Source organism: Hetaerina americana, unplaced genomic scaffold, assembly GCF_022747635.1.
Source record: "Hetaerina americana unplaced genomic scaffold, ioHetAmer1.1.p SCAF_4, whole genome shotgun sequence".
Classification (NCBI taxonomy): domain Eukaryota; kingdom Metazoa; phylum Arthropoda; class Insecta; order Odonata; family Calopterygidae; genus Hetaerina; species Hetaerina americana.
The window spans coordinates 36,974,600-37,002,369 of NW_027286985.1; the positions used below are offsets into that span (position 1 = coordinate 36,974,600).

General features: G+C 38.4%; 1 protein-coding gene across 1 annotated transcript in view; it reads right to left on the reverse strand.

Annotated features, from left to right (window-relative positions):
- Positions 1-27,770, reverse strand: part of LOC139692161 (uncharacterized) — a 129,048-nt gene that overhangs the window by 8,395 nt on the left and 92,883 nt on the right. Inside the window, exons 4-11 of the mRNA XM_071590224.1 lie at positions 25,543-25,755; positions 14,712-14,965; positions 9,583-9,794; positions 7,338-7,549; positions 4,134-4,313; positions 2,828-3,007; positions 2,493-2,675; positions 1,017-1,523 (exon numbers count right to left, since the gene is read on the reverse strand). Coding sequence (XP_071446325.1) covers positions 1,017-1,523; positions 2,493-2,675; positions 2,828-3,007; positions 4,134-4,313; positions 7,338-7,549; positions 9,583-9,794; positions 14,712-14,965; positions 25,543-25,755 — 1,941 coding nt within the window. The remainder of the gene's footprint in view (positions 1-1,016; positions 1,524-2,492; positions 2,676-2,827; positions 3,008-4,133; positions 4,314-7,337; positions 7,550-9,582; positions 9,795-14,711; positions 14,966-25,542; positions 25,756-27,770) is intronic.

Below are 27,770 nucleotides of genomic sequence, written 5' to 3' on the forward strand. Positions count from 1 at the left end.
TGTTGAACTACAAATATGCCACAATAATTTTCAATTGAACTCCATCGAGTTATCAAGAAAAATGGGGGAGCTTTAAAGATACTTGTGAATATTGCGTAGTTTAAGACAAAAAATATCTCATTTCAGCATATTATAAAAAATTCTATGCTTAAATTAAAGTCTGGATATTCATTAAGACAACTTTGATATGAAATCCATGTACATAATTGAGAAATTGAGAAGTACAGTATTAACAAATTGACTAGAGTACATGCATTTACATGGCATGGCATTGACATGATAACATGTCAATACCAAGAGGCAAAGCTGTGCATTTGTGCCCCATCAAATATAAAATGAATGCCACCATGTTAAAACTTCATTAGATCATTAATTTATGGTAGAGGCCTCTTCAGTGTTTGATTACTTGTTGCTACAGAATCATAGTATTCCACTGTGTTTGTTGTCTTCTTACTACTACAGTTTAACTCGTATTCTATGGGGCATCTTCAGTTAGTGCCCCCTGATACAAAACTGGAATGGTTGATGAAAATGAGCATGGTGGAGCATTAAAAACCCTACAGCAAGTATAGATCATTAAAAATTGCATTCACTGGTAGATTTACACCCTTGAAAAATCCTGTGGATATTTAATATTAAACATATTGATAAAAACATGTATGAAATTGCTGTTTATTAATTGCTCTCATCCCACAACATGCCAAATGAGAATCTTTGTTTCACCACCAAAAATTAAGGGCCACGGGTTAATAGGCTGATACTCTTCCTTGGACCCAATCAAAAATATCATTGAACCTATAGATTAATTAGCAATTTTATTAATAGAGTAGGGAATTTCCTCAGAAGACATTGTTTCGTTTCTAGTTTCAAGAGGGCTCCAAATGAATTGCGACTATCAATGGGTTCCTAATTAAATTTTTCATTTAACTTACTTTTTTATCTCTCAATGGCAAATATGAACTAAAGGGAATTACTGTAAAAAAGGGCTTCTTCATGTGTACTAAAGAGACTCTAACCTAAATTGAGCTTTGGTCCACCATCAGTCCTCCTCCTCTCCCCACCCTCTATCACTGGTCTGGGGCTTGAGGGAACAGGTGCAGGTGAACTTCTTATGATGCTATTCACCCCATCTTGGTCAATTTGATTCTCCTTGGGCCTCTGAGGTCGAGATGATGGATGCCTCACTCCTGGTGACAGTGTAACAACTCCTATGGATTCTGCGGGCTCACTGTCCCCTGGAATCAAACCATTGTCCACGTCCACAGCTCCATGCCCTCCATGAAGCAACTCTTCTTCCACTTCAGCCTCAATTTCCTCCTCTTCGATCCCTGTGCTGACCGTAGGCTGCTTCTCCTCCAATATGGCATAAGGTGGGCTCTGTGGTCCTGGACGGGCAGGTGCCATTGGTGGCTTCAAATTGGTAGGTGGTCGAGGCACATGGGCCTCAGTTGGTATACCAGGGGGTGGTCTTGAAGGTCTGCCTGTTCCTACTCCTGGTATGATGACTGATGGCACTTTCTCCACTATCATAGAAAAATCAGCAAATTTCAATCAATTCCATTTTTTATTCTCTATCCACTGATGTAGAGAAAAATGTTTCATATAAAATAAATCATGGACAGACCAATGCTTCACCCTCTCATAACATTTAGGACTAGAAGTTAGAGTGCAAATTGATTCTGATGGGCAGGCAAATTCTACTTCCTAATTTCTTATTTATTTAATAAATAAGAACAAGAGCTTTTTTCTAAGGTGATCAACAAATTTGAAAATCTACAGTTAAGTGGCCTATGTAATATTGATTATTGACTATTGAAAATGTCATTGATTAGAATACAATATTCACATATTGTGTGATAATAATATTATGATTAACAGTCACAGGTATTCCACAGGTATTGCTATATTCCAGTAATATTAAGACTCAATACTAATAAGTGGAAAGGTGCTTATTAGTATTGAGTTCTTAAGTATGTATTCTTGCAATCGCAAACTATTCATGCAATAGCTTGAACTGAGTAAAAAACAAAGACACACATTTTACCAGAAGAAATTTACTTATTAATCAAGAGACTTAGTAAGGTGAGAGGTACAAAGGTAAAACACTCAAGGTGTGCAATGTGGTGAATGAAAAATGCTTTCATGCTAATTTGATTTAAAAAAAATAGATTCATACTCAAGATTTGAAAATTGTAAACATAAACAACAAATAATGTACTTTAAAATTAGAATAAAAAATGTAACTTTCATCTGTCTAAAATCATATCCACTCAGACTCTATATTAATGTTTTTAACTTGGTAGGTATCTATGAAATTTAGGGAAAGGAGAAAATTGTGCCTTTCGATTAATTTGAGAAATAGTACACAACTGTTTTAGAATTTGAAAAGAGTTCTAATGAAAGTTGCTTGCTGTATATTAGTGTCTAGGAGGAAAATTCTTTCATACTTAACTTTCATTTTATGTGTCTGAGTTCAATAATTATGTGTTTACCTTGGCATGTAGGGGGCTGCTTGTCATACTGGCCCGTTTTTAGGCAAACAAGTTGCCGTGGTCCAACCAATTTGTGATTTCTATATTTACATGAGTATGTAACAATTGTGCCAAAAATTGTTGTGTTTCTGGACAGCGTGAATGTTCCATTTATTATGGATGGTGGGTTGCCACATCGACTTGCTGTAAGAAATGTGTTCACAATCATGAGCATGCTCAAGTCAAATGCCTCAATGGTACATGGATAGGATGCAGTCTATTGGGAATAGGGGCACAAAAATAATGAAGTACGAGTACATTCTCATGCAAACAAATAATGTCCATTGTTTACTTACGTTGGCACCTGGGTGGAGGCCCATTCCATCTCTCATCAACGTCACATATTAGCTGAGACCTCCCTACTAACTTATACCCTTCCAGACATGTATATACAACTGTGCTGAGGTATCCAACAGTACCATTAATCAATGTATACTTTCCATTGGGTATATCAGCAGGATAACCGCATTCAATACCTGTATCAACAGCAATTAAAATGTTAGACCAATCGCACAATATAAAAATTTAATTTTTGAAATAAACTGAAATGAAAACAAATCAGTGAAATAAATCTCTGAGAATTATTATTAATAGTGTTATATATATATATATATATATATATATATATATATATATATATATATATATATATATATCTATATAGTCGCGATAGTCCAGGGGGTAGAGCATTGGACTGTTGACCGCAGGGTCCCGGGTTCGATTCTCGGCCAAGGCTCTGGGCACCTGCAGCTCCACCCAAGCAATATGATTTCACAGGTACCAGATCTTACTGGGAAACATGAACTGGCAAAGGGAAAGGAACTGGCTCCCCTACTCTGATGTGTGAATTTCACATGCTGTTGGGCTTAGTACTGGGGGTACTCTACCATCACCCAGCAAACCGGCCTTCGGGTTGATTACTGTATTTATGGTTTTATGCCTGTGTTGGTGTAAAATTGCACATATGATGGAAAGCCTGGTCTAGCTCTAAGATTATCCTGGCACATAAAGGCTTTCTTTACACATATATCCCAGATTTATTTATAATGACAGTTAAAAAACCAAATTTCAAAAATCGAATTCAAGACTAGAAATTGAGGATTTGATGCACATCTGGTTTTGATTCTTACGTCAATAAAGTACTGAATGCAATAGCATTTGAATCCATTTGATGTACACAAATTTTAAAAGTGATTGATAACGTGCAACCAAATGCATAATGCACCCAGTATGAAATATTTACTGTGAAAACCTAAGTATACTTTCACAATGAAATCTAGCATACTGCTCATGACTGACTTAATATATTTCTAAGCAATTTTCAACATGAAGTAGGATGACTTAAGAAATTTTTGATTTAATTACAACATGGAAAAAAATGTTTAGCAATATTTTTCCAAAATATAATGGAAACATTGATAGTAAAAATTCTTGGTCTCACGAGTGCATTAAACAAACATGAACCAAGTTGAAAAATACTGTTCTCTTTTTTACTTACATAGACAGAATTAAATGCTGGCTAGTTATTTATGGCAGTGAAAATATTAGTAGATTCATCAATTAACTAGTTAGCTCAAATTAATTAGATATGTGGTTACTCACGTTTACAGACAGGGGGGAACTCATTGTAGAAACCTGTAGGCAGGCATGTACGTGATGCAGGTCCAATTAGAATGTGTCCTGGATCACATGTATAGTCAACAGTTGACCCAACTTCAAAATCACGAGATGCTAGAATTGTTGAGTTTGGAGGCTGCTCTGGCTTTCCACAAGTTTTTGGCTCTAAAAATGGCAATAAAATAATACATCAACCCTTTTCTCCATATGGATAGCATTTTTTTGTAAATGCAATGGTAGACTGCTGATTAGAAAACCAACTATTATTAGTTTGCAGAAGTATTGCAATTGGTCCTTGAGGATTTAGATGTTCCATGCTAAGGCGAAATATCTCACAATATTCAAATGATTTTTCATTAGCATAGGAACATTTAAATGCTTTATCATTAGCCTAATATGAAGTATTTACAAAACTAAGTTTTAGGGCTGCATGTTTAAAATTCCAGTATTTGGAGTGTTAATGTTAATAATTTGTGTTCTAAACCTTACACTGTGATTTGATACACTATTATGCATATTGCAGAGCCTCTAGAGGTATTGAAACTCATGTGCGTATTATTCTATGTTTTTTCTCCTGAGCATCATGTGAAATAGTATTCTGGGGATCATTTGTGTGCAATTTGTCCACATTTTTCCTAATTAAAAAAGTAATGAAGTACATACTTGGTTTGATGCTCCTCATGGGGCATCATGCAGGTCCTTATTCAAAAAATTAAATGCCCTTACCATTCCATCTATGTATATATTTGCCTTGTCTGTCTTCATAAAAAATAACTTCCCTCTTTCACATCTATTATGTGATTCATTCATATTCACCAAGAAATCATAACCACATACATGCATGTTATCATGGGTCAATTTCATATAAAAACCCAATGGTAATGGGAGTCAGAATATATGACACATCATCAGACTCATAGAAAATATGTGATAAATTATGTAGTTTCAAATCGAAACTCAAAAACTAATTTAAATTGACTTCTATTGTCGTACTCATTGACTGAATTTTTTAATGAAAAACAGTTGTAGCATATTGTGTTTTATTACATACTTTGATGCAAACCAAATATATGTATGTCTATATAAATGTATATCTATTTTGCTCCTTCCTTTCTCCTTGGCATTTCTGATATATCTACATTATTTTTATTATCAGTGAGCAATAAAAATACTATTATTTATAAATAAGTCTTGGTTATAAATAATCCAGCATATAATTATTCTTCATGCATAGTTTTCTATTTAAAAAGCATCTCCAGATGAATGGCATACCCACTTCATGACAACTGGACCAAAAATTTTCAAACTGATGCATATCCTATTATGATTTATAGTTACCAACAAAAGTTGGTGATACACCAACTACACCAGTACACATTTAAATCTCACTGACTCTATTTTTCTCCCATTCCTCTTTCCAACTACAACAGTGAATAGTTAACATTTCTTACCGACTCTTTCCGAAAACTACAAGAATTACTGTTTTGCATTAGAATCATATCAACTCATTTCCACACATTTGAAAACAAATACTGGTTTTAATTACGTAGGGTAGTTATGCACAAAGAGGATACTAATGCTTTTTAAAAATGTAGGTACCAAGGCTCCCTCCTTATGAATCCTGATACCACTACCCATAGCTCTCTCTGTTCTCTCTTGAAATTCAATATACACTCCATGAAGGGAATGTTATCTTGAGGTAAGTAAATATTGAGAGAAATGTTAATAATTTAGTACCATCGAATATCAAAAGATTAATTTATTAATTGAGCACTAAACACATGAGAGCTTTTCCAGGGATTATGTATGTGAAAACGTACTTTTAATGAAAGGATTGAGGTATTCATAAGTGTCCGGAAATATACCATTTTGTTAGTGCATTCAGTATATTGTCATTTTAAAGAACTTGCAACTGAGTTTTTAGTCACTGCAAGGCCACAATGGCAATGTTTTGTAGCTTTTATCCATGCCTTCATTTTTCCATTGCAACATGACAATAAAACATGCCAAAAGATCAGAATAAGGGAAGGTTTTAGGAAAACGATTTATGGTTCCTATTGAACTGAGATCATTTCCAATTATTACTATCATGGTAGTCTAATATTTCAGGAAAATTTTGGATGGAAACAGACTAACTATTGCTGCACTTCCAAGCCTCACCTAACACGACACAATCTGGCACCCTTAACTAAATTATGCCTTTCTTCAATTCCATATGCTATCTACCACCCATCATTTTGTCAACTTGCCCATCGTTTTCCTTCCCTTCCTCAGTTGCTTAACGTTCTCCTCTATATCACAGTTTTCAACATTCCATCATAAATCAATGTGATGTGTATTTAGTTTTCCTGCCTCCTTTGGATTTCTTCCAAAAGTCCTCTCCCCTCCACCACCATGAATAGTAGTACTTATTTATTTTCTTTTACTCCATTTCACATTATCCATCCTCCCAACCAGCAATTCAAAAACCTACAATCTATGCCTTTTATCTTTCCTCAATGACTGAGTTTTCATACTGAGCAACTATGCTTCCTATGAAAGTTTTCACTGATATATTTCTAATATCTTGGCTCAATGTCCTTGCCACCAATGCCCACCTTATTAAAGGTTCTTTGCGTGACATAATTCTACTTATTATGTCCTTCCCACTCTGACCACCTTGGTACAAACATATCCAAGATTGATAAACTGTTCCACTTGGGAGCAGTTTGCAACCCTCGTTTATGCCAAAACTCAATTGTACTTTAACCAATAAAAATCACTATCACAAATAATCAAAGCTAATTGGGCTGATTGGTTTGGGTGTTTTGTCACACAGATGTTAAGGGCTGACCAATTGGTTATATGTTGTATAAAGAATTAGAATACTATAATTAAAAAAGTATGCGGAGTAAAATAATTTAAAAATATAGATATAATTTAAGAGATATTTTAAATTGTAATTAAATTTCATTGCTATTAAATAACAATAAATTTGTTTTAAAAAATCCTCAATGTCCTAGCATTAAGTAAAACTCTAAAATGTATGAGCTACTTTGATTTTTTTCATTTTAATTCAATGCCTCAAATAAAGTTCTAAATGCTTGCAATTAAAACCTCATAGATTGGCTGCTGTCCTATTATATTTTCTAGATTCAGTTTTAAGCACTGTCAGTTATTTAATGTGTCACTTGCAATGATGTAACTTACGATGTTGACATATAAAATTGAGTCTTGCATTACAGTTGGTGTCAGACCAAAGCCATCCTTTGGCACCATCAAATCTAGCGCAGTCTTCCCCACCGCTAGGAATATTCCAAAAGGAGATGGCAACATCCTTTCCACTAGTAGACCACTTCCAATTGTTGCGATCTGCTGGGTCACGAACTGCTCCCATCCAATATTGTCCATTCTTGTCATTCCTAGGAATATAAAACAAAAGACTCATTAAATTATACATTTTTAATTGTTCTCTTTCAAGCTCACCTGGAAATTCAATTTGTTTTAATTCAACCTTTCCTCAGAAAGAGATATGTCAAGTACCAGAAGTAGGCTTGATATGAAAAATCAGAACAGTGTAAATTAGAAGCAATTTATTATTCCTTTGCTTTATCCATGTTTATAGTTCACATTTAAACTTTTCTGGTGATTAGGTACAGGAGAGCAATAATAATGATTAAGGGATAATATACGTCAAATGCGTATAAAGTTACACATTAATTAGCAGTTTTTGGGAGCAAATAATCCACCTAAATACTAAAATTTACAGCATCTGCTGGTAAAGGAGGACTTGAATAAGAGGTTCACCCCCTGGTTACTATGAAGCTCATTCCTTCTTGATTCTATGTGTTGAGTGGAAATTTCATACCTAGTGTTCAGAGAAATAGTTTTGTATAGTTAAATGCATCTTGAATGAGGAATACAGTAACTCTTGATCCAATAACACATGGAATGGAGTTCATGGACGTGTTTGATTGCCCATAATGATTCTTCATCTGAGGTATAATTCGGGAATAGACCTGGTAGAGCTCTGTATCAGAATTGATTTCACTTCTCCCAACAGTGTAAATAATAAGGGGGAAAACAGAATTTAGATACTAATAGATTTATACCTGCATATATTTCAGTAATTAAGTAGGAAAGTTTAACATGAGATTCATCCACACACTCAATATGTTACTGATGATATCTGGATAAATATGATCATACTTATGGTTTACTTTAAATAAGAGAACTTTAGGTGTTCTTATTATATATAGTGTGAGATATTTCCATGATATTTTAATAAAAACAGCCATATGATATTTTTTAAATTCTATCATTAGAATAATCTTTTTGGTAAGAATGCCAGTAGGGACTGCTATAAAACAAATAGAATTATTTTCTTTTTTATGAGTTTTGATTTGTAGAAGAATGATCCTAAATAAATAATAATATAGATAAATGTTTTTATTCTTTTAAATCCCTCCTCAGATTCATCACACAATATGAATTTTAAGTAAAAATCGATGCCAAATATAATATTTAGCAGTTTTTGAAGACAAGAAAATCCATCTAAATGGATGAAATATAATAGCTGTAGGTAAAGCTGATGGATACAAAGAGGCTCCACTGACTGGCCACCTTGAGGGCCATTGCTTCTTGAGGGCTTGAATGGACTATAAAACCATATGTGAAACAGATAATATGCATGAACTTAAATTTGAAACATGTAAAAGATTTCAGAACCTAATATGAAAGTTATGTACAATAGAGCATGATTTTATTGACCAAAAAACTAGTGCTCTGAACTTAAAATATAGGAAAATAATAAGTCTCAATTCATTCCTAACGGTATTATGCATTATTAGAATTACACATTATTAAGATCATCTTTTGAACTTATGGTATTATGGGACCTAGACATGACCTACAAAGAGAAGACAAATTTTGAACGCTGTGAACAGTTACAGGACAGGGAACATGATGCTGTGACAGAACATCTATTGTATCTTCAGGAACCACTGCAATGGTAAGTTTGGAAGGCCAATGGCTTATCTGGGTGGTAATGAAGGGTCCAATGGATCATCAATTCAGATTTCAAATGAGAAGAGACATTTTTGGCTCATTTTACATAATTCTTTCTCTGCCCACTAGCAGATATCTAAAGTGAAACACAGTACTACTGAGAAAATCACAAAAATTGTACAATACTAAAAATTTCAAAATTTCCCTTTTAAAATGATTTCGTTTACATTTCACATAGTATTTTTCCCTCCAAAGAACAGCTTTTCCACATTCTGTCAATAGCATCCAATAGTTGGATCTGATGACCAGAAATCAAGATTTGCATGGCTTTATGTGAGGGACAAGAAGGAAAGTGGAAGGAGAGGACAAGAGTGGGCATAAAACATTATCACACAGTTTATGAAAATTGCCAACTGACAAAAGAATTTTCAAGGAAGAGCTGAATTACCTGTGTCGTCTCCACAACTCCCAACTAACAAAACCTTGAAGAGCAGGATTGCTTTCATCAAGGAGTGTGCCACCTCTTGTACGACAGAAAGCCAGGGCATCTCGGAAGATTGCTGGTTGTTGACTGTGGAATGCATAGCACTTGCCATTGTAAGTCGCCATGCTGCCAGGGGGGGCATCTCTGAATTGTGGACATCTCTCAATGGGCAGGGCCTAATTCAAAGAAGAACAGTGCATTTGAAATTTAACAATTTACCTTTACCAAGAGCTTAGAAATTTTAAGTTCAGAGTTTCAAAGTTCCTTGAAGAGGTCCTTGAAAAACAATATGCCAGAACATCTGCTCTAGGTAATAAGGGAAAATATTAATGCTATTATTGTTGTTGATAGGCACCTATAAAGTCCAAACCCTATAAACCAATAAGTCTGGCCTTGTGCAGCCAAAAATCGGGCTTTGAATTTTGTAGACAAATTTCTTTGATTTTTTTTAAATAAACATTTCCTCTGGTTATTCATTGCAAGCCTCATCATAACAACCAGTAGGGACTTGAAAGTACTAGAAATAATTGGGTGGAGAATAATATTTTTATAAATAGAGCATAACATTTTTCGACAGCACGCTATGGAGGCTATTTAGCGTTTTAAAACAATCGTTTCATGCAATTCCCTGGACTTCAGTTTGAGAATGCCTACGGCGGCTGAGAATGCGAATTTCTTGCTCCGCGTTCGGAATTCAGCCTCTTTGAACCGTATTAAGTGGGTCGCGAATGGCGAGCAACAATTAGCCTCCCCAACAGATGGCTCTGAGACGCGAGCTTCATTCGTTCGGGATGGTGATAGGCCGCGGAACCGTGCCGCCTCGTTGGTGAAGGATCTCGAGTGCCGTTATGTTACTACGAGACGCGCGTGCGACATCTCAAGAGTGGGTATAAAATGGGTCGACATCTTCCGCGCGCGAAGAAGTCAGTATAATATATTTTGTATTTCTCACCCATTAAGCGCGTCACCCTGCATCCGGGACACCTAAATATAATAGGTATTATTTTTGTGTTTAATGTGTAAGGAATGTGATATTAAGCCGAAATCCTGTTCCAACCAAAAAATTAATTTGCTTTTTCGGAAGTTTGTTGATGACCTGATACCGAAATGGTCACAATGAAATTTTAAATTTCTCACAGGATTAAAAAAAAATCTTTCGGAAAAGTTACCGAAGCTATGTGTACGCTGTTTATGTTTTTACTGGCACGTGAAATTTTTAATGGTGATCTTTTAAAACGAGAAGTAGACCGAGGCAGGATCTGGCTCCCACCCGTTTCTCGGAAATGTTTCCAAAATATTGCATCAGAACTACAGAAATCCCTCAATCACGTGGGTGATTAAGTCTGGTGCTTGATTCTTCGTTTGCACCTAGAAATCCGTAAATGAACTCACTCAAATGCTCAATGAATCGGTAAAAGGAGAAATATTTATACTCAAAAGTTTTTTCCATTAGCTCAAATGGCGCGCGTAGGTAACACCCATGCTCGTTGCAAAAAAACATTACACTACACATATTTATAAGCCTAAGTAGGTCCTGCATCTTACGGTACACATGCATGGCCAAAATTTGAAGGATTTCAGGAAATCTTTACGGAAGCATGTGAATATTAAATATTTTGGCAACCTCAAAAATATAATAACACTTGAAAAATCCAAATAGAATAAATGGGACACTCGTCACCATAAATAATATATTTTGAAAGCAAATGAGAAACGAAACACGTCATTCAAAGCCGAAATATCTAGATAAAGCAACAATTATCATTTTATCAGATAAAGACATTCTGGATAGCATAGATAATTTGATTTCGTTGGTGGCGAAGCGGCCAAAGATATGTGATGCAAGCATGGTAGTAACCAGCGGCCTGAATAACCTTTTCCACTTCATTACGATTAAACAAAACTCGTTCATAACAAATGCAAGTCAGAATTCAAATTCAAATAGAGTTTTATTGATGTGCACATATTTCTAATCTCATGTGATAGAGATAAGAAGTCATATATTAGAAAAATAAGTGGAATTACTTGCCGTTTCCTAGTTCATAGTTCCCACCGTAAGCTTTCAGACGCCTTTAAAACGATGCTTCATATCTATTATCTGTGTCATTTGAGCAACTTCAGGTGGAAAAAATGTGCGAATGAAGAATAGATAGTTCATAATTTTTGTGACCTATTGCAACTAGTCATATCTTATTAAAGAAATCTTTAATGTATACAAACAGAAGTTTATATGAAAGGTATCAAGCATTAGCAAGTATATAAATCCTTAATAATACGAGGCACAAATAACAAAAGAGCTTGAAACTCAGAGGTTCGACCTTTCGAAGAACCGCACAATAACCGTATTATTCTTCTCTCAGTCACGATTAGTACATCCATTCTATTACATTTTGGGTTTAAATTATTCCACTATGTTCCGGTCCTTGAATTTAGGATTCTTTTCGCGCTAATTTCTGGTCGTTATGGAATATTTACTGCAAGGTTTTTCATTTCTTGCACTATGAGTATGTGTATTTGACCGAGAAGAATATATTTTTACGAACATTAGTAGAGATACTTTACGATAACCACACTCGTTTAAGATTTGGTGCGGGATTTGGTGCCCCCTTAAGATATGCGATTTGAGCCTCACTTCACGACGGATATGTTAGAAAGAGGCGTGATTTCATAGATGACCAACTCAATCTTGAACTCAGGCAGTACCACCTACTCTGCAATAAACTGCTTTCCTTTTCTCATTCTTCAAAGCCGTCGCATTAAGCTGCTGAGGATTGAACAGCTCCTTTCTGCTGATAGAACAGTTCTATTTAAAAAAATCTCAAATCTTTCAACTCAAAGAATGCACCTTTAACGTATTTCCCGTTCCCTTGTACAAGGCGACGTTTCCAGGAAGTGACGTCATTGGAGGTAGTTGGGTCACTTAGACCGTCCGTGCTCAGCTCGACCCCTCGCAATTGCGCCCTCGTTGTTTGGTGACCCCTGGTGCCTCCTGACCGCTATTCGAAGGTACCCATTAACACGGTCCGTTCCCTTGCCATTTCTAATATTCCCGAGGATGGAGGTGAGTCATCGAATAGCGCAGGATTCGAAGTGTCTTACTCCCTAAGATTTAGGTTTCCGAAATATTTAATGTGAAAATGGGCCTCAGACTCGTCGCATTCGGTAAAACTTCGGGTGCTTTTTTTAAAGCAGCGCACTTCTAGGAATCCAATTGCTCTGGAATTTGTTAATAGCAGGCTGTCGAATAAAAATTAATAGGTTATTCGGACCAAAAGAGAGGACTGGATGAACACCACCACTTAAAAACTAGTGGTGCGAAACGATCGTGAAACGAGTTCTGGGATGAGATTCATGGTCTCGAATTAATTCCAGACTAATTAATCGTAAATAAAACAGCAAGATCCTAAATGTTGCATGCATGATCGGCAACCATTATGTTGTATATTCGAAAAAAATTAATTCTGAATAACGGTGCAGAGTTAATTTATAAATATAGTCGATATACAGTGGCAGCATAAAGAGCTACAATTTCCTATCGAAGGGAATCAGCCTCAAATTCGAATATTACTTCCAGTTGTTATCAGCTAGATAGGCGATTTTACGAGTTCTTGATTTCTCTAGAAAACTATAGACTCCGTAAAAGATGTTGTCCCCAATGCCCTTGTAGAAAGATTGGCCTTCAATATAAGCATGCTATTAGCTTTACTTTCATCTTTCGAACAAACTACCCCCTACACAATATCTTGAGAGCCCTAATTTCATAGAATATTTCTGGATATCTTCTTAGTATTCCCTGTTTATCGCATTCAAATAATTAATTTTGATCATTGCAGGCAATTTTGTATGCATTCATAGCATCGTAAATGAAACAAAAATCTTCAGTTTACAGCATGAGAAATTAATTAATGCTTAATATAATTGTGTTCAATGACTGACATATGAGCTAAATTACGATAAATTCGTACATATGAAAATATGCGACCGATTAAAAGGGTGAAAAGAGAAATGAAAAGATAAAAACACCATTTGACATGAAGGGTAAATCTCATTTCAGGCCTTCAAGTTCCTGGCACTTATCCCTACCCACCAGAGTTGTCAACATCACCTGTTGCCGCTCTTTTGAGCAACGCATGAGTCCGTGACAAATCGCTACACCTTCTATCGAAGTGGGACCCTAGGGGGGCCGCCGCCGAGAATCAAAGGTCTTCCTGCCGGAATCGTTTCGGTGAACATTTTGCGAAATCGAATCGCTTATGTCATTGGCAAGCAAAGCTTCACTCGTCGGAGAAATCGGATGGGTCTTTGTCCCCAAGTTGGCATCAATCACTCGCCCTTTATTTACGTTGAGGAAGAATTTCCCTTTCTCGCACGTAGTTGTGAGCGGCCGAGGCAAGGGTAAGCCCGGAATTAATTCGGAGAGACCGGAGTATGACGGAGCGTATTTAGAAATTCTACGGTGCAATGGCCCTCAACCAGTGGAAAGGAGAGAACTCACGTCTGCCCCGAGGATTGGTAAACAAAGCCATTTCAAAGAGAGGAGCACTATCAAAAGGAAATCATTTAACCAACCGATGAGGGCCGGTGTGCTCTCTGACGCCATTCTAGGTCATTTTGAACCATTTTTTCGCTATTTGGCTTTTTTGAGGCTAAATTGAATCAAGAATTAACAATGTGCACACATCTACCTCAGGAGAAAGTTCAAAGCAGACCAACGTAGATACGTAATGGAATGAATGTTGTGATATTATCAGTGTATTCTGTTTAGCGGGGCCGTATCAAAGTGAGGATGCACTATCGTATATTTGATGGAAACTCTTGAAATGAATTATTGATATCGGACAAGATCAAAATACAATTTCATCTTGTTGAAACTAAAAGAATAATTACCTTGTGCGTCCATGGTGCCGATGACACAAGAAAGAGCGATTGTAGGGATAAGAAAGAGAAGACGATCTTAGCGAGGACACTTTGAACAATTCAAATTTGACAACATGAACACGAAAAATAAAATTAATTACCACATTATAGCCATCCGAACGTAAATATTTAGGTTCTGCATTAGGAGTTCACACCGCTTACACCAATAGACATACCTGGTCCGTGTAGACGAATGCTTCGCAGATTGAGAGGGCGCTGGGAGGCACGGGGGCGATGGGCGAAGGAGGACCTCCTGAAGCCACTTCGAGGTGCACGGAAACGAATGCCCCGGGCATGGGAGGGTTGCAGGGAAGGAATAGCGGCTTCCCCTCTTCCAGGTGGCCGGTGAAGCGGTTGCAGACGGGGTTCGATCCAAGGTCAGGCCGCTGGTTGCCGACCCTAACCACGATGGTCCCCGGACTGTTCTTGCCTGAGGGTGAGAACGAAAACAAAGTAAAATCACTGAAAATCAATTAAATCACACAGGTAGTCAAAAACATTTCACACGATTGGATATTCATAGTTTACCTAGCCGTTTCAGGCTTTCGGAGGTCTTGATACCATTGCTCATCAGGCTCACTGTATTTTAATGGGAATTGAGAAAGTACATATCACATCTGGTTTCTTAAGAAGTCGCTGACGGATGGTGAAATGGGGAGCATACTGATCCGGTGATACAATATTTTGATCGATAGAATTGAATTAACCGGAAAAATAACGAGCTCCTTCATCTAATAATAAGGAGTTTTTCTCATAAAACAAATATCGTCGTTGTATTCCATAATTACTTGCATTAAGTGAAAATTTTGCAACCTTATCCACGTCAAAAGCTGCCCTTCCCAATCTTTCAACGACTGTAACTAAAGCTGGTTTTCTTGAACCTCCGGGCATTTAATTTCGGATTAGCTCGTATGCAATCTTTTATGTTCACTTCAAACTAATTAATTGTTGATAGCAAATATTTCTTCGTGATTCCTATTTGAAGTTACAGATAAATATGTACTAAGACGGGTTTTGATCTATTACACCCACGAAATTATTCGCTAGACATTTCTTCAGGCGAGCATTTGAGTCTTATTCGCAGCAATAATTATTCAAGGAGGCAACCGACAGCTGGGACCATTAGTGCCATTATACATTGTGGGAAATTTAGTAGAAGTAGGCTTTTCAGGAAATGTGAGGATATGGGTGGAGGGGAACCTGACGTCAGCATTAGGAAACTTTTAATGCAAGGTACCAATTGATGCAAACTTCGATTGATCGCGTGCTGCTCCACTTGAATCGCGGTCCACATGCCGACTCAAGGGGAGATCGGGACGCCTTTGAAAACGTCTGCCACCGCGGTATCCGAACCTGAGCCTTCAGAGTGGGATGTCACCGAACTAATCCCACGGATCGAAATATTATTTTTTGATAAAAGTGTACCTACCAACTTATCAATTTTTAATCTCTACCCATGAAAACCAAAGTATCTAAATTAATTCTAAGACTAAAATATTCCAAATTGGTAAGCCATCCGCCCAAAAAAAAATGTCCCAGCGAATGAACGCGGAGTAAGACCGACACGCTTCCTCCTCGACCGCCTTATAGTATATAAATAAGATAACAAAATACTACAGTTAACTGTTGACCAAATGAAAGGAAATTGAATTCCTGTTCGTCTGTTTATTTATTTACTGTATCAACTTTCCAGGCACTCAAAATTACAATTTCCTCACACAAACGTGTTTACTTAACGGTCATCGAAAGGAAGTGAAGGGAGAATACCATCTCGTCGATTAACTCCTTCAAAAGCCCCTCAAGAGTCAGTCCGCGGCCGAGGCATTCCGCCCAACCATCTCACCAGCTCCACTGGCCCTTTGGGCCTCATTATACTCGTCCACTCCATCGTGAATAAGGGAAGCCGACCGTGAAGCAAAAATGGAGGGGCGTGGCGGGGGAGTGTGGGGAGGAGACCTAAGAGGGGAACGATAACAAAGGAGGGAGGAACTGCGGTCCGGGGAAGATTGATTATAAAGGAGTCGGGGGGATTTAAATGCATTCCCATCAAGAGGAGGGGGCGGGGAAGAATAAACGAGCGGGAAGAGGGAAATACCCATGGAACGGAGCCATCTAAGGAGGAGAGTAGGACCCGTTAAGAAGCCAAGTTTGCCAGAATACTCCCTCCACCTTCCTCCGATCCTCCGCGAGCGAAGGTGCTCGGTCTTGGGAGTGAATGCGCTTTGAGTTCCTGTCAATTTTTTCTTCTCTTCCGACGCACGCTGTTATCGCAAACGATGGGAATTGGTCTGCACGAGAGGATTCCGAGGAGGCTGACAGAATATGTCGGAGTAATTGCAACTGTTTCATCTATCGGTATGCAATCAGCTCTCGGCTCAACAAGGGCACGTTTCATTTCACCCCCGATCCGCCATGTGAAAGTGAACTCCTGGAGCGCATACCCACGGTTAATCAATGCCGCTGAGCATCTGCGTCTGTAAAACCAAGAATCAGGTTTAGCTAGGAAATGTCCAGTATGCGGGAGCAAGTCTCCCCGTCCCACTTCTTGAAGTTTTCGGAAGACGGTCTGGAAACATTTAGGAGTCCTCTAGGATTTTTAGAATTTCAGAAAATACCTCTCCATTTCCTCGTACGCCAATGTTTGTCGTGATTCAGTTACAATAGTGGAAATTGTTTGCAACTGTTCATCTATTACTGCTATTTTTTTGCGTTAAGAATGTCACTTCTTAAAGACGAATGTGTCTCATGGAGTCAAATTTAACGAAAAATTTAACACCAGTTCATTGAAAGCACCTCCTATCGTAGTGGTACATTTTCTAGATGTGGGAGGAAGTGTGAGTGGAATTAATTAATAGCACAGTGCAAAAATTTCATAGATTAAAAATCGTTCGCCTTGGCCGGGAATCGAACCCTGATCCCTCTATGTCCGAGTACTTTAGTCAAATAAGCTATCGAGGCGTCCTATTACAGTCCGAAATTTTTGGGGCTATAAAGGAACAAGATGTTGTGGTGAAATACCGTACCTACAATGTCACAGGCATTCGTAGTCATCCGCGATGCGCCACAGTCCACGAGGTTAAAGCCAAACTTGAAACACTTAGGTTGTTTTACCTTTGGGAAATTCTAAGAAATTGCGAGAGATGCCGTAATATTAACTTATGACGGAGTCATCCGCAATGTGCGCATTACAATGCAACAATTTTAGATAGTAAAAATTATTCGCTTTGACTAGGATTCAAACCCGGATCCCTTGATGTCCAGTCAGATTTTTATGAACAGTGAAAGTGAAGCATGTCAGTCAACCTATTGACTGCGACTCTGAATCCCAATTTTGAAATGGACATAGCTTTGATTCTTGGTTTGCAACGTTTGAATGTATGGTGCGATATATTCTTGGCCATCGAAGCACCTCATCCAAAATACATTAATGCGTTAATGCCATTGCACCTGCTGTAGGCAGCGTGCAGCAGTTTGCCCAATTGCCTGGGAAATTTACAAGGTATATTATGAGTAAATGTTGGGTATTTCATATTGGTGGTATCCGAAAAGCATCTCCCATGTATTGAAGGGAACGGAAAGACAATCATCCCCCTGGCCCCGTCTAATACATAGTGTTGTGTAACGTGGTGCCTGGCCCAGAGTGGAGGCAAGGTTTGAAAATCTAAGCGTTCAAGAAAAGTTGACGAAGTTAGTGTATACGTGCATCGAAGCTGGGAGAGGCAGGTGACAGGGGACTTTTGCCTCATTGAACATTCCGTCCGTAAACTTCGAGGATTGGTCGTGCACGACGTGGAGGAATTTCGCGTGAAGGACCTCAAAAAGAGGAGCATTTTCACTTTCTTCACGTCCCCTTTTCATTACCGACCGGAAATCGAATCTTTTCGTCCAGCTTTCTTTTTAACACTCTGTCGCAATACTTGTACATCATGACCGTTCCGGGATTATGTGCAGTGAAATTTGACGGAGTGAGAAGCACCCACGTGAACAGCGACTCAAAACTCGTGGCAAACGAACTGAAAATGAAAAGATTTATCCTCCACGCTTGATTCTTGATTTGATTTGACTTGCTTTGGGAAATAAACCATTAGTGCCCATATGAGGTAACACTTTCCAATCGGGAGTTTCCAAAATCATCCGGATCGCATTAAGAGGTTAATCTACCGTTCATGCCTGGCAATAGATTTTATTGCGCAATAGAATTAGTACAAATTGCACAAGATAAGGAACTCTCCCAAAGGAAATTTTCGAATCCCTTGCCACCATCAACGAGTATTTTCCTTGATTTATTGACATTCCAAGGACTTGACAATGGCGAGTTCAACCAAATTTTATCTTAAGTAGGCAGGAATAATCTCACATCCTCCTCCATCCGTCTCTTTACTGCAGCGACACTGTTGAAGGCACTACATATACGCTGTTACGTTAGCCTCTTATTTTGACTTCCGCATGCAATCTAAACGGTCTAACATTTCAACCATAACTGATTGAGCTGTGCGGAGAAAATCAGATTACCTCCTCAAACTTTTTGAGGGCCTAATGGCCGGGGAGGCCGACAGCAATCTCACAGGGGAAGCGGTTCGTTGCAGACAACAGCGAGTTATTACAAATTTTTTCCTCCTTCGCTTGAATCACATTTGCAAAGGACTCGCAAAAACTAACTGATTCAATCACAGAGAGAAAGAGAAAAAGAGAGAGGGGTTACGTTGGGGGAAAGAGGAACATCCCGCCCGGATGCCTGCGCTAAACAAATAAATCCCCGAGCGACGAAAAAGGAAGGAGCCGTGCCAGGGAATGTGGGGGCTTGGTGGGGGCGGAGTCGATGCGCTCAAGAAAATTTCCGGTCAATCGAGCGAGACGATCTCTTCTCCCCCTCTCTCTCTCTCTCCTCTCCTTCCCTCATCCTAAGGATTAATTCCCCCTCCACCCGATGCGAAGGATGATGCTGAACGTGTATTCTCGGGCAAACAGCCCAGAGCGCTTGAAAGAGTGACGGGAGGATCCTCTTACTTCCCAGCGGAAAGCAGCCTAGATCGAAGAAGACGAGGAGAAAAAATAAATATTTCACGGGGAGAGAGCTCATAAAATGCCTACAACGACTGTGTGTTTTTTGAATGAATGCACAAAACATTCCCTATTCTGTAATGAAGTGTTTCTTTTAAAGGATGCACAAATACATCACCTCATTGCGTGACGAGTTGGACAAATGTCCAGGCACTCATTATGAATTCAGCCACAGTCATAAACGATGAAATCCACGGAGAGATTTTGCTTTTTAATCAACGGTCACATGAACAATACCACGGTTACGTGTAATTAGACATAATAGGTTTTCAAAAAAGCATTTCAATCAGTGCTTTAGATACGAGCAGTAAACTTCTCGACTCTGTTTTAAACTATGATCAATTAGTTTAAAATGTTTTTCGCGTCAGGTTTATTATTTTCACAAACTTATCCCAGCGCCGTAAATGAACTAATATCATGATATTATTGTCACCAAACCATACGGGAATAAAAAGATTCAAAACGTGCCTCAACTAAACTGACTGAAAGTACAGTCACACAGAAATCAGTTCAAGTTCAAATAAATTGCGGGAGACGCCGCGACAGTTAATTTTAAGTGTAAGAGGACGCCTCGTTAGCTTTCCTGGCTAAAGAACACTGCCGGATATCGCGAGATTCTGGTTTCAATCCTGGTAGAGATGAAAGATTTTTAAACTTTGAAATTGTTGCTTTGGAGAGTCAAGTTCATTCAATCTTCGCAACAGCCTTCGATAAATAAAAAAAATAATTTTCCTTAAAAATATATATGACCCTGGTTTCATATACCTGAATCATGCGTATGGAAATTAACTCACCGGGAGACATTAGGAATACTGATTAAACTAGCCTTGTGGGGTAGAGTGATGAACAGTCAGGTATGACAAATTGGGAATGTGTTTATTCACCAGATTGACATTAAATACTTAACCACAGAAGTGTAAATAACTTCAAAGGGAATAGCAATTTTTCTGGTATAACATTAAGTTACTTCATCCGTTGCATAATACCTTCACCTAGCTTACGCATCTACAAGCAAGCTGTTGTAGCATAAAATAGCCCTTGTCCATCATGATTTGTATGTTATTTATAAAGTGATTAAATTATCATTATTGCTACAGTGTTCTGGTAATTGAAAGAATCGAATTCACTAAGGAAAGGATTGTTGAGGTCGACGTTTACGATAGGAAACGAACATAACATTATACTTACTTTAGTACTACTATTTCCAGTTGGAATGGAGTAATATTTTGAAGACAGCTGTCAGAAGCAAATATCTAAACAAAAACTAATTTGACTGACTAGGCTATCGTCCAAGTCATGTCTATATTCTATTCATATACATATAAGATGCTGAATATTCTATACATATACTGCACATGTATGACTGGTCTATAAAAACTCCTGGCATGAAAATGACCAATTTTTTATAGAGTACATATGCGAATACGAGTGATTCTTATCATTGCGATCATCAATTCCTTAAAAGTTTGCGATGTTGATTCTCATTCCATTAAACTCCAACTGGAAAACGTAACATATGTAGCAATTCGGAAACAGTGTTTAATGAATATTTTCACTACACTGAAAGGGAAAACATGACGCAACTTGAAAACAGTAGTGAACTGAAATTTTATTTCAATTTTATACCCTAAGCATTCGCCCTCATCTCCGCAATCTCCACGTCGGTAGACTCTACCCTTTCAAATAGCCCCGTAAAGTGGCGGTTACACTCCTGACGACTGCTCTACACTCAAACTCACCCATTTCCCCCACCCATTTCACTTTCTCCCCCGTCTCTTGTGCATGCCTAACCAACCGAGCGATCGCCATAGCGGCGAGGTGAGAGGGTGAGCGAGCGAGCAACCCGAGGCGTGGACGCTTCCCGAGCGATCTGTTCCAAGTCGTAAATGTCACCGGCGACGCTCTGCACTCCACACCTCCCCACCCCCAATACCGCCCGCCAACCATCGACTGTGCGAACCCCCCTTATCCTCCCGGTGACGCTTTCATCCGCCTGCATCCACCCGCAAACACTACGGTGGTACCCGCGACACTCGTGCGGATGTCTCTCCTCCCTTTCTTTCCCTCCCTCTCCGGGTCGGTCGCCTACTCCGTCAGGATTTGGCGCGAAACCAAGGTCCGTTTGCCGGCGAAGACCGAACTCCCCTCACTATCGACGATTGCATGGTAGCTCGCTCCCTCCGCGGGCGGACACGAAGGAACGCTCGGGGTTCGGCTGGGCACTCCCCACGGGATCGAGCGATGAATCCGTAAATGGCGGCCGCGAGAGCACGGTTCGGCATCAAATAATGTTCCCGGGAGCTGTCAAGAGTGGAGGCGTGAATTGAAATTGGCTAATTTTGGTCAATATAATCACGTGCGAGTCCATACTAGCTGGCCCATCCTCTCTCTCTTTTGCATCACTCTTTCGAAACACATCGGGCAACCAGGTCTCCAACTTCGATCTCCGACAAGAATATTTATTTTCTATCTCCAATCGAAATTTTACCCTCAATCACTGCTTGAAATAAATATTACCGCGCAACAGTTGAGTTTTGCGTATAAATACATAAACTATCGCACCTTTTTGGGCCTCCGAGTATCATAGCCACCAAAAAAGGGTCAATCAATAACGAATGTTACGCATAGGATAGGTTAAATAGTGGAAACTGAAGACAGCTGTTTTCAGTGCAGATACAATCAAAAGATTTGTCGAGATAGATGTGCAGTGCGGTATTGCATGCCCCTAAACTTGGTTTTTGAGGAAGAAGAATGAGCATAGATTAAAGGATTTACATATTTGTTAAGTCAACGAATGGAAAAAATAGGTTTGCTTAAGAGGAGGACATTTGCGACGACATTTTGAGTGGGGTGATGGAAGAAAGCGATTTGATGGACAAAATCAAAAGAAAGAATAAAATCTAGAGGGAGGATAAACTTCTCTTGAATCACCTTGGGAAGTTGAAAGATACAATTAGAAAGGGAAAGGTTACATGGGCGGAGAATATGAATTTTAGACGATTTTGAAAGGGAGGAAAATATAACACGAATATGGTACTAAAATGTTAATTTTTTAATGCCAGTTCTCTTTTGGTGCCGAGGAAGTGCATTGATTTTCGGGATACGTTCTTTTTATGACATAAATTCTAAAAGCTGCATTAAAATATTTTTAAATGATGATAGAATCATTTTTCATCGCATAAAATCACCACTGATAAAACATTCATAAAAACACTGATACAGTCGCCATTCTGATATTTTAATTGCCAATTTGAGTGCGATAATATTTTAAAACATGATGGAAATATTATTTTAAAATTACTTTCATCTCAAAATGAATTTATTCAGAGTATCTTTTAAAATAGGATCTGTTTCAGTGACATCGGTTTATGACGCAACTGTCAACGTAGGGAATACCGTTGGCAACATGAAATGAACATTGGAATTTTATAATATCATTCCGGTGATTCAAATAGATTCAGTTTTGTGCATAATATCAAATAATTCAGATTTACTTTGATTTCAAAGGCTCAATAGTTTCATTATTTCAAGCGTCTGCTTTTTTATGCGAACGACTCACTCTCTTTCATATGACACTGCTTTATGTAGGAACGCGATGGATAACCGGGGTGCTAACACAATCCCCTACATCTCACACCCACGGTGATGCTGAACAAAACTGATTTGTTGCGAAGATATCGTTTCGGTTCATTAGAAATTCACATTTCGTGCCCAAGTCGTGTGGGCTCCGCACTCCCGGAGTGGAAATGGCCCGAATCATGAGATGCATGAAGCTGTTCGGGAGACACAGAAAGAATCGGGGTCATCAAAGGGTGTCATCAATCGCTGGTCACCGCGGCGCGTTCCTTTTCCCGCCCACCGCTCGCGGGAATTCTTTTTTGCCCATTTCCTTGTTTTCCCTTCCCTTTCGGAATCTTTGGTAATCTCACTTTCTAGTCCCGTCCGTTGCGAAACAGGCGTGTCAATAAAAAAGTCCACTCCCCAACGTGAGCAACTGGGAACTACCCCATTGCGACCCTGCCACGATTAAAACAGAGATTAATGAGATCTCATATGGTTTTTTTTTAAATCGTGAGCGAAATGAGTACGATGGGTGCGATCCAAGAAACAAAACTTTCGCCTCAACGGGGGGACCTATTGTGCTTTGGCTTAGCACCAGAGATATGAAAAATCATTTAATTCCGACGAGAATTCAATTGCACATGTAAACATTCAACACCTTTGGGCGTTTTCGTGCTCCATTAATAAGAATGAATTAATGAAATGAAATGTTGCAAAATCCGACGCACGTGTACATTAATTAAAATACAAATGATCATTGCCAGTAGTTTGCGGTCTTTTTTAATGTCAAGTCAAGATCTTTGCTAGGGGCTTATAGAGTGGATAAAACAGCCTTGTTCGTAGTAATATGGCTTAATATTTTTTAGCACGTAGAATAATGATAAGAATCTTTCTGAAAAAAATTTATTAGCGCGGCGTCATTTGCAACACATGAAAATGCGTTTGCATAATTTGGACATATAGATGTGCCCTATCTTTTACTTACTACACTGTGTCTAAATATACCCACCTCTGGCACACGCTTAATATCTTTCTCTGACTTATTTTAAACTAATAATACTTGAGAAATAAGACAAACTTTGTTTATTCACAAAAATATATTAATACGGCACTACCGGTTTCATCGCGGGTTCACCTGAAGATGTCACCAATGTGATGAAACCGTTAGTACCGTATTAATAAATTTTTGTGAAATTACAAAGTTTGCCTTTATCCTCAAATTACATGTTCACAAGTTTGAACCCGATACCATTGAAATTGATAGCACTTTTTTATTGTCTCCATAATAAGGCAAAGCTATGAGACTCATGAAATATAAATGCCAAGCTGTAGCGATAATTGCGGCATAAAATACTTGAACCATACTGTAAATATATCTCTCGATCATCATTAAGAAATAATTTTGCACATTAACGTTTCAAGTGCACTTAAACAATTTCCTTGGGAGGATAAGCGAATATCGTATGGGTGCATTCTGCTTGGCCGAGGGCACTCATTCGGTCAGGACCAGGCGAAATTCTGTGACACCCTGAACCTTTACGTTCTGCGGGCCTTTCTCGTGCCAATCGTAAACCATAAATCAGCAAAAAACAGGCCACACTGCCTCGTAGGACATTGTTAACTCAACCCACATGAAAGAGAGTGAATCATTTGGGGATCATTTCTCGAGTCATGAAATGAATATTCTGTGACGCCTCCAAGTTTACCGCCGCATTTAAAATTTAGCCAAGTAGATAGCAACAGCCATTAACTGTAAAGGACATCCGAAAAATAAGACGATGCATTTCAGAATTGCTGATAGGTAATATTAACCTTGGCTTATACCAGAACTGGGATTCGGATTGTCGATTGTTAGTGTGGAATTAACACAACTCCCTTCGATCCTTTATGAGTTGACCAATACTATAAGAAATAGTTTTAAAGTAAAACTTTTTATAACCATAAAAAAATATCATATAATGATGAGTACATTCACCACATATTAGTTTCCGACCTTTGGCTAAGCTATGGAAATGGCTGAAGTTTTGAATTCCGTTAGAGCAGACATGTCTAAGATTTGATCCATTTTTTAATTATTTTAGTCTTTACAAAGATCACTTAGTACAGATTCAAATCAATAGCTCAACTTCAAAAGATTCGACGGTCGTGTCATGAAAATGTACACAATTGCAAAGGACAAAGTGAAAATTAGGCTGTTCCCGAGTGAATTTTGAATAGAAGTTGACGTTTACCTATATAATATGTATTTCATTTAAAATAGGATGGTTTCCGAATAAGAACATAAATAATATTGTTTCTAACTACGATGAGATAAAACAATCAGGTTTATAGTCTAATCGTTGTCATAGTGGTTCTTAGACGCCAATTTTTCATATGCGTACTCACCACAGCATGACTTCCCGAAATCCAAGCGAACCAGCTGCACCATGTATGGCTCCAGAAGATTGACATACCACCAAGGGGATCTCTCGAGTCCTGTCATGGTGCATGTGTCGGCGGTGAAGAAGGAGCTGGTGCTGCCGTCGATGGCCTTCGAGGGCGAACCCCCTTGCTCAGTGCTCACCTGCATCGCCGCCTTACCGGCAGCTACGTTGAGAACTGCAAAGATAGAGAAAATTGGAGTCAGGAAATGGCTTTCTATTGCTTTAATCGATAGCATGCCAATATTTATCGAATATAAAATTTATATATAAAAATGCGTACGTAGTTCTCAAAGAATAATTGATAAAAACGAAGAAGGTTTGAAAAATAGGGTAGTTTGAATGCGAAATATTTTTCCTGAAGAATAATTGTGAGATAAGTTAATGCTAGTTATTAATTGAATGTATACGGGCCAAAATATTTTTTCATTTCTCTCATTCTCTCATGTTATTGTCTTCCTGAGGAAGAAAATAACATGAGAGATATTTAATTGAATATTTTAGCCGTAATTACTAGTCATACGCTTTACTGATACAAAGCATGAAAGGTAAACACTGCGAATTGAATTTTGTCATAAACCTTTTTTACAGTAATTTCCCACGGGATTATGATGTTATGACTTACAGCTGAGAAAGAGACATCATTCCCATTGTAAAATAAACGAATTCCACACAAATCCTCAATTACATAAATTAAAACAACTGTAAATTTTGCGCCTAGATCCCCAATGATCCATCACGCAATGAATTTCTGCGATCAAGTAAGTCAAGTGAAATCAAATGAATTATAAAAGACAAAACTGAAATTGTGGATTAAAATAACCACAATCCCCATCCATGACCAAAATAGAGGATTTTGCTTAAGAATCTGTGAATATATCAAACAAACCATTCGTATTCGTATCGTATTGGTGGAACTTAAGTATTATCAATTAGTGTATGTTCATTCTTATATAGCAAAATAAAACATATTGGATCATCGTAATAGGCCATAAAAGTTATCATTATATCTCACTAAATATGAAAACACAAAACATGACAAAGTTCATTATCAGGACAAATGTCTGCTAATGGACCTGGCTAAAAATAGAAATAGAATATTTTTAATGTGCCTATAAATGTGATTTTTAAAATGTTTAATGATGCTAAAAATAAAAATAGTTCTGACTGAAAAGTGGCAAAAGGTACAGGTCTGATTGTGTCGGCCGGGCTGTCACTGGGCTCCCACTCCCGGACGCGATCCCACTACTGCCCGCCACGGAGACTTTTGGCTGCTGAGTTTCCCCCCTGGCCCGGTTCGCCTCTCCTTAGGCAACCTGGCCACCCCGGACTCCTCCAGGGCGCCCATGTTGATGCCGGGCTTAGTGCGGACGTCCAGTCAACGTGGGACAACCCAGCACCAGTGCCCCCAGCCTCAAACCATCCTCTGCACCAAGCCTCCAAGTAGCTGGATTACAGGAGCACGCCACGACTCCCAGCATGTCCGCCCAGCAATCTGGTCGACTCTTTATGTCGACTAAGCAATATTTTTCCGTCGTCTATTTTCACCTATCGCTCGTCTCAATATTTTCTTGGCATTTCGGCAGCATTTATTTCCTGATTCAATATTTATTTGCAATTTTTAATAGCTATCACCTCTTATCTTTACGTCGTAACACTGCGCATGCTCAGGTATTGATTTTCAAGGAGGTGCCGTTCGCGCGCGAAGCTCTAACCTTTCAAATGCGTCGAAAACCACCGAGGATCATTTCAATTGTTCTCCAATAAATTATGGTGTCATGAATATCCTAACTGAAACTAATTTTTATTGCGATCAAATATGTTATTTGATGATTCATCTCTGGTCTACGTTTTAATGAAGTCATGAACGATGTGTAATAAGTATATGGGAATAATTGTAGACTGGAAATGAGTGCTCAGAATTCAAAAAAGTTAATTATTGAGGTCACATCTTTTATTTGCAGAATATTTGTATTTCGACAAGGCCGGAACCCGAGCGTTCTTACGGATTAGTGTTTCATTATCAATTAGCTGGTCTTCATGAGAGATAGCGGGTAGCTGCTTGGAAAATCATTGTGAGCGAACAGAAAGCGTGTTAATATCATTGAATATAATGAGTCGGAGGCCTCTGGTAGCAAGAAGATAGCCTGCAAGACTTTTAATACTAGAAAAATATGAGTTTAGATTGACGCA